At 42.9% G+C, this 12,573-nt stretch overlaps 1 protein-coding gene across 2 annotated transcripts in view; it reads left to right on the top strand.

Annotated features, from left to right (window-relative positions):
• Nucleotides 1-9,556, top strand: part of LOC108752621 (brain tumor protein) — a 69,055-nt gene extending 59,499 nt beyond the window's left edge. For both annotated transcript variants that reach the window (XM_018493589.1, XM_018493588.1), the window contains exon 2: nucleotides 3,669-9,556. In XM_018493589.1, coding sequence (XP_018349091.1) covers nucleotides 3,688-6,243 — 2,556 coding nt within the window. In that variant the 5' untranslated portion in view covers nucleotides 3,669-3,687 and the 3' untranslated portion in view covers nucleotides 6,244-9,556. The remainder of the gene's footprint in view (nucleotides 1-3,668) is intronic.
• The last annotated feature ends 3,017 nt before the right edge of the window (nucleotides 9,557-12,573 follow it).

The following is a 12,573-nucleotide window of genomic DNA, read 5'->3' as shown; positions in this document are numbered from 1 at the left end:
CTCGTTCCTCGTTCCTTGTTCCTCGACTCGCAAACGTGACTATATCGCTGCCACCGCCGCCGCCGCCGCCGCCGCCGCGCCATGTATCGATCGTAGTCGATGCTTGCCCGTCGAGCAAAATAACGTTAATCAAACGAGAGGGTGGAGGGGGCAGGTGGCGACCGCTCCCCTCGTTTGGGGCTGAAGAAACATCCGGCAGTGACATTGAAATTACCGGCCGCAGTACACGCGAGAATGTATGTATGCCCTGGGTAGTACATTCGATGCAAGTCTTGCTGACACTATGAACACTATTTGACATTTAATTCCCGATGAGCGTAGATTCGTGGACATAGATTTTCACTAGTTATAGGATAGTTCGATTAACTCGATTTTTCGAAAATATCCATCTGAATATATTCTAAAGTTGTAAAATTTGAAGAAGAGTTAAGTTCTCTTCAAATATTAAAGTAGAGAAAAAAGAGAGAATCATCAATCCTCAAAGTTTTAATCAATAAAATCAATTTACGAAGCATTATTTAAATTGCCACCGGAGGAACAATCCATCATAGAAAAATCTGTGAGAGTGTATATTGTTAAACGCTGTAGAATAGCGCGTTTTTTCACAAAGAATATTATAATCAATCTTTGAAGTTTTAAATTATTGATAATCGATAAGAACATTTCTAAAATCTTAGCTTCGTCAATATCAGTGATTATCGCTGTGGCAATAGTCACAGATAGATAACAAAGTGAAAAACTTTGTTTAACGATTCTTTTTTTGTTTTAACTGTACATTTCGCGATTGCTCCTGTTTTTCGAGGTTCTTTTCGATCACCCAGTAGAAAAGCACGCACCAGTAGGCTGCGTCGAAGGGCGATGCACCAACGGTTACCGTTCCCGAAGGGCGGTTGCCATCCCCCTTGGTTCCCGCCGCACCACCGTCGCTACCACCGCCATCACGAGCGGCAACGGACTCGACCCTCGTCGGAACAACTCCGGTTCGAAGGGTTGGGGCGGTCGATGCAGCGTTACCATGGAAACCAGACGCGCCGTCCGCCACCCCTTCCCACGGTGCATTCAACCGTGGGGTTGCGCGATCCGCGTTCGAAAATGCAACGGTACTTCGATAACGGGAATTATCCTCGCCAAGGACACGTTCCTGCGCCCCCCGTTTCCCCTTGATCCCCCGTCGCATTTTTTATTCAGACACTTCATCCCCTCGCGCGAGAAAGAATTAACTTTCCTCTTCCTCCCTCGTTATATCCCGTCGCGGTACGTGATTTGTCATACGTGCACGATCGTTTGAAATTACGTTTTTTATATTCTTCTCCCGACAATTCAAGCGTACATGTTCAAAGACAGATGTTAAAAGTTCAAATGAAATAAACTGAGTGAATACATAAAGTAATAAATTTTTACACAAAGTCATGTATTTTTAACGTATTCCAGATTTTACTTCAAAAAGCTAACAAATAAGTGAAAAAACATACTCGCTCTTTTCATAGCCCGACCTATCTCAATTATATACATTGGTTATTGAAGTGTATATATTCAATATACATATTTTACGTAAACAATACATTAAGTAGTTTATTATTAATATTTTATAAGTTAAATATTTCAACAATTTGCGATTGGCTTTTTTATTATATACATCGTATTGATATCGGTATTAAAGTTAACCGTGATTATTTTCGATAATAAAATGCTGCCTCTTTTAATCTCAATAAATCTCATAAAATCCGTTTTGTCTTTAAAAGCTGCAAAGGAAGCTTCAAAGGAGCTATTGTTGATATGTACAATCCAAATAATTCATTTTATTAAAATATGCGTGCTGAATATTTTTTGCATGAAATTATTTCAACGGGAAGATATTTTATGTATGTGTGTGTATGTATACACATAGATATACTGTTTTACGTAGCTTCTTCACAATGGCGTGAATTCTCACTTTTGGTGAGTTCATCGCGCGTTCCTCGCTACTTCCTCGGCCTCGGTATGTTAAACACGACTTTCCGGCGACCTCGGGCACCACGGACACTTCCCTCAGGAGCGTTCACCTTTTATCTCGGGAGTTAATCGAAATTCTTGCACGAAGACGGCGCGCACTAGTCGCACTCGCGAGCGAGGACTCGCCGGTGCAGCAACTTCAGAAAGTGTTTCCTGGAGCGCGCGAGCAAGATGCTCTTTGTTCTCTTCGCCTCCGCGGTTTCCCCTCTTTTCCTCTCTTCCTCTGTCTATGGCTTCGCTATCTTGTTTCTAATATTATCGCGTGAATTTTGCCCATTGCTCTCGACCTCGGTTGAGAAATATGAAATAAGTCGATTTATAAAACGATTTTGAGGGGGGAAAAAACGTCACGATATTTTCTGTCGAGTCTTTCTTGCACCGATGAGATAATAGGCCCTGTTCTTCTTGGCTCAACTTTTGCATCAGTTTATCTTCTTCCTCTTTTTTTAAAGAGGAAAGAAGAGGAAGAAAGATGAACTGGTGCAAAAGTTTAGCCAAGAAGAACAGGGCCTAATGTCGGTTGATGCACGAAACTTCCGAGAAACGATATTTTCATTTAGACAACCTCAACACGTTCAAAAAGATCCTCTTCTTTCTCTTTCTCTCTCTCTCTCTCTCTCTTTTCTTCCTTCTCGACATTACCTCTTTCGCGTTCCTCCTCCTCCTCCTCCTCCTCCTCCTCCTCCTCCTCCTCCTTCTCTCGAGCGTGGAAAAGCGAGTGTCGTCGCACGGTATCCGATAAATTCGCTCGACCGGGTGGGAGAGAAGTACGATAACCTTCGCATTCGTGACCTTGGACTCGCGGTTTATACCAGTCCTCCCTCATTCTTCCTTTTCCTTCGCCGCCGGCGCACGTCGTTCCCTTTCCTCCGGCCGCTTGGACGATCTCTGTCCTCTTCTGACCGCCAGGTGAAACATGGCCGTCCGGCTCGAGCGATTTAATTAGAGGGACTCGTCGTGAACCGCGCGAATAACCGCTGCGCCTCGGGGGTGCGGAGGGAAGAAGGTGGAGAGGTAGCCAGACATACGCGTGGGAATCGCAATAAAAGAGACCTTTGAGATAGGAAACACCATAATAATAATTAATTGCAACGACAGCGGCCTCTCTCTCTCTCTCTCTCTCACTGTCTCTGTCTCTGTCTCTCTCGAGGAACAGTCAGGGAGCGACCGATAGTTAAATAAATAATTATTATACTGTTATAGTAGATACTATTACCGATAGGACACAGAATAATATGATATTCTCTTTCGTTACTGCAAACTCTTTGGTGGATGAAGTAAAGTGTACAGAGAAATTCGCATTACTCTTAGCAAAGCGCCGTTATTAAAATTTCATTTTATACTAGCGTGTTTTACATAACGGAAAAATACAAGCACACTCGGTTACATCATTACGTAGTTACGACGCTAATAATTAATGACATTTTAATAAAATCATCATTTTAATGGAAAATTAAAATTCTAAAGAGAATTTCGAAAAACGTACGTGTGTATATAAACATTGTAGCTGTTAAATAAAATGACAGAACTAATGATACAATAGTTAAAATGTTTCAGAGATAGAAGAAAATTTTGTATGTAATTCGTTGAAAGAATAGTCTGTAATAATATAATAATAATGATGCATAGGAAATGTAGCGATACACGATATAAATATGAGTGATTTCTGCTTGCAGGGATGCCGGTTGACTGAAGATGGCCTCGCCGACACCCTCATTGGAATCGCGCGCAAATTCCCTCGGGTCCCCGGTCTCGCTGTCCCCAGTAACGGTGAGCGGCAGCTCGCCGCCTGCTAGCGATTCGGCGATCTGCGACGTCGACAGCTGCGACTTGTGCCTCGACGCACCAAAGTCGGGCGAAGATCCGTGCCCGCGCTGCCGATTGGGTAGCACCGGTGGCACCAGTCGCATCCGCTGCACCGGCTGCAAATCCACTGAAGCTGGCGCTGTAGCGCGTTGTTACGATTGTGATCAGTTTCTCTGTCCAAATTGCGTGATGGCACATCAATACATGCTCTGTTTTGAAGGCCACCGATTGTTGAACCTGGCCGATTCCAAGCTGGAGACCGTCGGTAGCGGCGGCGGCGGCGGCAGTGGTGGCGGCGGTGGCGGCGGAAATGGCGGTGGTGGAGGCGGTGGTAACACGATCACCGCGACTACGGAATTGCCTAAAAGCGCCTGCAACGGCAGTAACGGTGGTGGTGGCGGAGGTGGTGGTGGTGGCAATACTCTGGTTATCAACGGCACCGGAAACAGCAACAACGGTGGCAACGCCGAGAAGGTACACTTCTGTTTGCGACATAAGCAGGAGATAATCAAGTACTTCTGCCGAAGCTGCAATGTGCCAATTTGCAAAGAGTGCACGCTGACGGAGCATACTGCGCCGCTACATGACTGTGCCCACGTCACGGAAGTAGGCTCGCAACAACTGGAAGCATTGTCGCGGATCGTCCAGGAGTGCCGCTCGAAGGCGGCGGACGCGCGTGCGGCGGTCAAAGCAACGGACCATAATACCGCGATACTACAGGTGCAGTATCACAAAGCGCAAAATGAGATCAACGATACTTTTCAGTTCTACCGATCGATGCTGGACGAGCGCAAGCAGGAGCTGCTGAAGGAACTCGACTCGGTGTTCTCGACGAAGCAAATCTCCTTGAACGTACTCTCCCAACGAGCCAATGAGATGGCGGACAAAATGATGCAGACTTGCGACTTCGTCGAGCGTGTAACCAAAGTTACCACCATCACAGATTTCCTCATGGTCAAGAAGATCCTCGAGGCTAAGCTCCAATCACTGCTCAGTTACACTCCAAATACAGACATTGCCAATCAGACGGCGGACCTCGAATTTGTCAGCAATTATCAAGCGATACAAGTGGGAGTGAGGAATACCTTCGGTTACGTTCGGAGTAATAGTAACAGTGAAAATAACGCGATCGGCAAGCAACCACCTATCGCACGACCTACCGCTCTGTCGAGCAACGGCATTGGTAGCGGTAGCAGCAGCAACATTAGCAATGGACCCGGGAGCGGGGTTGGCTCTCTGGGCAGTCTTCTCTTAGATCGGACTTACAGTAACGGCCTGATCTCCTCCAGTATGAATTGCGGCTCGTCATCCTCACCTTCTTCGATCGACACTGTCAGCAGCGTGATCTCAAAACGTTTCAGTTCGGCCAACAGTCTCGGCCCGTTCTCCACGACGATCAGCGACGTGAACTTAAACGGCATGAATGCTAATCCGTACGAGAAATGGAGCAACGGCGGTAGTGACACTTATCCGGTCGTGACGACGAACGATCATTTCGCGATGCCGTCGGTAGCTGTAGCGACGAACGCCGCACCGGGCGATTCCGTCCTCGACTTGACTTCGAAACTGATGTCCGCCACCGCGATATTCCCGCCCAAGTCGCAGATTAAACGACAGAAGATGATCTACCATTGTAAGTTCGGTGAGTTTGGCGTGATGGAGGGTCAATTCACCGAGCCGTCGGGTGTCGCGGTAAACGCGCAGAACGATATCATCGTTGCCGACACGAACAATCATCGTATTCAGATCTTCGACAAGGAAGGCAGGTTCAAGTTTCAATTTGGCGAGTGTGGCAAACGCGACGGCCAATTACTTTATCCAAATCGCGTTGCCGTTGTGAAGACGTCCGGTGACATTATCGTTACGGAACGTTCACCGACTCATCAGATCCAAATTTACAATCAATACGGTCAATTTGTACGCAAGTTCGGCGCAAACATCCTTCAGCATCCACGCGGCGTTACCGTCGACTCGAAAGGACGAATCGTCGTCGTAGAATGCAAAGTGATGCGTGTCATCATCTTTGATCAGACCGGCAACGTTCTACAAAAATTTGGCTGCTCGAAACATCTCGAATTCCCGAACGGCGTGGTGGTGAACGATAAACAGGAGATCTTCATCAGCGACAATCGCGCTCATTGTGTCAAAGTTTTTAACTACGAGGGCTCTTACTTGCGACAGATCGGCGGTGAGGGTATCACCAATTATCCGATCGGCGTAGGCATCAATACGCACGGCGAAATACTGATAGCGGACAATCATAATAATTTCAACCTGACTATCTTTACGCAGGACGGTCAGTTGGTCTCGGCTCTTGAGAGCAAGGTGAAGCACGCACAGTGTTTCGACGTGGCGCTAATGGACGACGGCTCGGTCGTACTGGCCAGTAAGGATTACCGGCTGTACATATACCGCTATGTACAGGTACCGCCGATTGGCATGTAGAGCAGTGACGCGTCACGACGACGACGATGATCGTCGTGCGCCAGTGTCAACGTTTTTCATCGTGTCATTGTCATCGCCATCATCATCGCCGCTCTTCGTCGTTGGACGGTCGCGTGGCTACCACGATCTCATCGATCTTTCCTCTCACCTACGTTCGCCTGTCTTCTACGGCTGCTTCATCGTCAACGCCCGCGCGCTCCGCTCACCATCTTCGCCATCATCTATCCATCGCCTTCTTCGTTCGCCCCAACGAGACGTTTCACGCCGACCATGAGAAAAAAGCGCACCGTTTATTGCTTCATACATGACTCTCTCAAGGAACCGACTCTCGAGCGAGTGTCGTTTACGCGGCAAGAAAATGAGAGTCCCCTCGTCGGAATTTTCCCGAGGCGCTCCTCTTCTGGACTCTGCCGAACGACGGACATCACCGACGGTATGCGAGAAAGCACGCGCGCGCTTCCCTCGATATCCTCCCCGCGTTTCCGCGCGAGCTGTCCCTCTTTAGCTGTCCCGCGTGGACGAGCGGAAAGAAAGAGGAAAAACGCGCCGCGACGCTTTGTATGTATAGCCCTTGCGATGCCGGGCTGTTTAGAACCCGCGAAAGAAAGAAAGAAAGAAAGAAAAAGAGTGAGAGAGGGAGAGAGAGAGAGAGAGAGAGAGAGAAAGAGAGAGAGAGAGAGAGAGAGAGAGGACGTCAACCCTACCCCGAAAAATTCGCGCGCGCTCCTTTCTTCGCGCGTACGCGCTATGAATACGCGTGCGCGTACGCGATAACTTACTTGTTAATGTTGTTATAATACTGAAAATACTGTTGTTGTTGTTTAGTTGTAGAGCTCGCCGCCGCTAGTCACTTCCCCCCTCGCCTTCCACCCTCCGATCCTCTTCCCTTCACGCCCGTTACCATTTCTCCCACCTTCCCATTCCCATTTCCCACACTAACCACAGTCTTCTCTCTGAGACCTCGTCCGACGATCACATCAGGAAGTGCGTTTCCACTCGTCGCGACGACATGGTCCACACTAACACATGCATCGAATTGTTACGTGTGCCCGAATCCACGCGCGTATCATCATTTTTGTTACTCTCTTCGACGGTGATCGATCGCGACCGTCGCGCTCGGGTCAGCTTCCGATCATCGCGCTTGAAATGTCTCCCTCCAAATGCCGTGCGAGGTTCGCGAGGAATGTCCGTTCGTCGCGCGAACATCCGTTTTGATGTATATCTCGTGAGAGATTCGTTTTGAGATCTACGCGAGATCCAACGATTTTCTGCAAACCGCTTTCAACAGGTTTGATTTTGTCCCACGGGACATGAGACTGATTGCCGCGAGTAATTATTGCATACTCTCATTACTCCGGTAAGCTTCGAATTAGCTCATACATCATCAGCACATCTTATCCGCGGTTTTAAACGATTTTGTTTCCCAAATTGTTCGTACGTTATTTCTATGGACAATTGTTCGATCTTACTGAGTAAGACATCAGATTGATCCATGTGTTATCAATATATAATATGTTTGCGGAGATAGTTTGAGAAATTGTTGGGGACATTAATAATTTCATCATTATATTTCAATACAATAATATATATATTATATAATATATCGACATATTTGGGTAGCAGACTCGCCGAAGATTGTTGAATCGTGTATGGGCGCATTTGGGACTGTGATCATCCGAGATCAACTTGACCCAATTAATTATCCGTGAGATGCGAGAATAGAAGCGGATTCTAAGTAACCGGACGACAGGACACCTTACATGTTGCGGATCGATAGATTGTATTCCCGATAAATTTGCCTTTCGATTTCCATCTCATACGTCTCTCCCATTCGTTTTGTAACGGTTATCGACAATTCCTACGGAAATTCATTCTGAGGTGCATTTCGTAACTATGACAGCGTTTTGTTGAACGTCATTGAACGGTCATCGCACGCATTTATTTTTTTTTTGTCTTTTCAATTTATTATTATTGATCAGTTTTACTCAAGTAATTTTCGCACCTCCCCCCCCCCCCCCCCCCCCCAGTACATTCGTCTCCATCGTTCTGTCGCGAAATCGCATCGACCTACGTTAACTTTTTGGTCAATAATTACTTTTCTCACTCGGTTTACGTGATAAATTTAATAACTTTTGTCGGCGAGTATATGCTGAGTGCTTATTGACGGTATCATTATTCATTACGTTTAAATATATATCGCGATACGGAGTATTCGCGGAAAATCGCACCAAGTAACGTTAAACGCTTAAATATGAGATCCTGAATTCACTTATAGATAACGCAAATAACTCTAATAGAAATAATGATTGTTCAATTCAAGGAGATACGCAGGAAATTTATAGAGACCTGAATGGTGTAGTATTACAGGAAATGAATCTCAAGAAAAGAAATAGGATGCTTGGCATTTGATTCAGGCGTAAAAAAAAAAAGAAGCCGATTGCGTATATCATAGTTAAATAATCGAGGCTCATTCTCGACTTTCATAGCAAAATAACGCAATCGTTTTAACGTAACCACACTATCTTCATTAACGATACGAAAGCAGAAGACGAATTGTCATTGTTGTTTCTAACTTCCCATTTTACGGCAAAATCCTCTTCCTTTTTCTTTCTTATTAGCGTAGTTAGTATCGTAGCGCATATAGTAGCTATTAGCCGGTTTAGCAATCAGTATAAGACTTTTCCTTTTTGCTCTGTATCTCATTCTCTCGATAGTTATGTTATTACAGCCTGATGCAACTTTTGTTTTTCTCTTTTTTTCATTTGTGTCGCTGCGCTTAAAAAAAGAATGCGTTGTTGCTACCGCTTATGTTTTTGAATTCTCACGAAACCACCATCTACCCGAACTACCAACGATGAGAACCACCACCACCACCACCATCACCCTCCGATTCCCACCCGACTGCCGCGCGCAGCCGTTTTAGGTTTGTGCCGGCGTCTGTTTCACTTGAAAAGAAAACTTATAGTATTAATATATTTTGTTGGATGGATCGCCAATCGCGGAAGTCCTCACAACTCCGCCGCGCGACTCCGTGCATGTTTGCTATTATATTTTTTATTAATATTATTGTATTATTATTATTCTATTATTATTAACGTGTTGCGACTTTCGATTGTCGATACAAGACATCATCCAACGCCCCTGTATTATGAAGAGAAAAAGGCTAGCTGGCATGATCTAATTAAAATGAAGATTCGTGGATTATGTCAGGATCTTTGGAGATCATCAGAGATTGCTTCATTGATTCAAATATCAACTTAATCCTGGAAATTTTGGAAAATTCTTAGATTGCTCTAAAGTTTTCAGATTTTTGCACCCAATCGTTTATTAAAAAAAAAGTTATTTCTTTTTCCACTGAGAATATTACATACATTTTACACATAGATAATTAGTGAATTTTAAAAAAAATTAATTTTTGATGACTCGATCGAGTATCGGATTGTTTCAAATTAATGACAGATTTTTAAATAGAATAATAGATTAAGATGTGGATAGAAATAACGATCTCTCAATAATTGATTCCGTAATTCGATTAAGATTCAGGCGATAATTAATATTTAACATTTCCGCGTCTTCATATAGTTTCGTCATCGATTGCAGTCGAAGATCCTGGGATAATTCGCGATTATATTGCTATCTCGTGATCGCTTGATTTGGTAGTCGATCTGATTAAGTTGGCAACAAGATGATATTTACGAAATCGGTCTGAAGATTCATGGCATTCGATTAAAGACTTTGATCCAAAGACTTAATCCTTCGATCAATCTACCGAATTTATAATTCGAGAAACAGGAATTGTGATTTAAGCGTTTTGTACCTGCTGTAGTCACTGTTTACAAGCATAAACGACTTTTAAAGAAGAAGAGTACATGTGACCAAAAAAATATTTAAGTTTCAGTGACGTTTGTATGAATGTTATGAATCTCATAACTGACGTTTGTGCGTTAATGAATATTTAGAGACACGCGAATTATGATGTACGACAAACGTTTTGCATCTGCGACGAACAAGTATGTGATATTCGACAGATACAGGTACTAAAATAGATGTTGAATCGTGAATCCTTTAATTTTTTATGCAATTAAAGACTACCGAACCAGGTGATCGTCGTTGAATTTTATCCTTGTTCGTCCGAAATAATTCCGTAGACATTCCGTGAGCATTTTCGATCTTCTTCCTTCGAGTCGCGTAAACGCTCAGAATCATATCGCGGAGTAGCACCTGTCGTTACATGTCGTTTGCCATCTCGAACGAAGGATTCGATATTATTTTTGACCGTAAATTCTGGACATTTTCCGATTGGAATGTCCTCGTCATGCAGGACGAAACTTTAAGGATGAACAAGGATATTAAAAATTAACAGGGTGTCCGCGGAGAAAACGAGTGCAGAGATCACCGAGAATTATTTAGATCAATTTCACATTTTTCATTATATCGCGATTTTGTTTCGATGTTTCTGTTTCAGTCTCTTGATTAAGCGCCATTCTCGCGTTGGCTCGGGCAAACCGTCAAGCTGTTTCAACATTAATCGATCGCGCCTCCGCGTTTATTTTTTAAATAACTTGACAAAGACGGAATGCCAAGAGAACGACGCGAATATGGAATATCTGTAATTCGAAATCTTTTTCTCTAGGAAGGGGGATATTAATTTAGGGAAGGGAGGGGTGCATAGAGGAAGCTTGCACCATCGAGACGGCATCACAAGGTATCTGTCCATTAGTATTTATGTCGCATAAACATGCGTTGATCCCTAATTAACATTACTATCATTATCATTATTGCTATTATTAATTAGTTATTATCGATTATTTAGTTACTATTATTATTATTATTATTATTATTATTATTCCATTATTATCCTTATTAATCAGTTATTATACCGTTATTATATTGTATTAACGCGTTTGACGCGAAAACTGAGAAGAGACGATGCGCCACCTTGCCAGCTAGCCATCACTACCACTACCACTATTTCGCCGCTCTCATTGTCAGTAATCGGCCGTGAGGCGCGCGCGCACACAAGACAAGAGATTAAATTCCATTCCTACGCATTACTCCCAAAGTAAGAGTCCGCGAGATGTACGTACATGCGTGTGTGTATGTGTGTATATGTTACTACTGTGCCTGCGTGTGTTTTATATATGCGTATGCGCGCTCGCATTGCTCGCGTTATCACCGAGAATGAGACGCGCTCCGCGATGCGCGCGAGAGATGAGAACGAATTACCGTTTCGACACTGTCACTTTTCTTCTCGCTGTCAGCCACTCTTCTTCCTCTTTTTTTGTACTGGTTTGTTATGTTATTATTATTAATATTATTATAATATTATTGTATTATTATTTTTAGATGATACAACTCGATTGTTCTTAATTTAATTGTAAATCGTATTTTTGTTTGTTTTTTAGTTATTTTTTGTTGTAAAATGCTTTTTAATAATATTTTCAGTTCACATTATAGATAAGCATTGGTCTTATTTTTATTTTCTACGTCTCTTGCCTGCTATTCCCTGACAACGGCGGCGGCCCGGTTCGGAAAATCAATATTCCCCTTTTGAGGAAAGTCCATTTTGAAGCATCGAATGGAAATATAACTCTTAAGAAAAGTCCACTGTCAAATGAAAGTTTAATTACTCATATAAAATTTCCAATTTTATTATTTTATTCTTGTTAGATTAAATATTCTTCGCCTAGTATCGCAATGCGACGATGCTATTTGAAATTCATTCTTTATTATCCATTACATAAATAATAAAAAAATATTTTTAAAGCATAGATACATAATTTAAATAATGTAAATTTGACTATTATTCCATTAATTCGTTATTCTATTAATTATTTTTCTCGTTTTTTTTTTTTTAGTAAATTGCTTTAACATAATCTCAAACTAACGTATTTTTCGAACTGGTCCGTCAATATTTTCTTATCCGAGTAATCGAGTTTTCATTTACGATCCTTGTAGGCGTATCATATGTGTTTTAACGCAAGTATGATCGACGAGAAAACCTATTCCCAACGAAGTTTCCTCGTCGATGGTGATCAGTACATTCCACTATAACGTGTGCGTTACGTAGCTTTATGTTCCTGTTTGATTATAGATGATGCAGTATAGTCTCTATAGATCTCTTAGCGTAGCTAGTTGTTTGTTGTCCACCAACACACATGTCCTCGTTACCGCTGGGATTTCTCATAGTAATTTAAAATCTATTATGCGAAGGAAGAAACACTGTCAAAAATAAAATCAAAATTTTATCTTTTATTCAAATTAACTATTTGTATTATCTTATGTGCCATTTCTTAATTTTTATTGTTAAAAATTATTATTAATTATATT

Source organism: Trachymyrmex septentrionalis, unplaced genomic scaffold (assembly GCF_001594115.1).
Source record: "Trachymyrmex septentrionalis isolate Tsep2-gDNA-1 unplaced genomic scaffold, Tsep1.0 scaffold60, whole genome shotgun sequence".
NCBI classification, from domain to species: domain Eukaryota; kingdom Metazoa; phylum Arthropoda; class Insecta; order Hymenoptera; family Formicidae; genus Trachymyrmex; species Trachymyrmex septentrionalis.
This window is presented reverse-complemented; position numbering and strand designations above follow the sequence as displayed.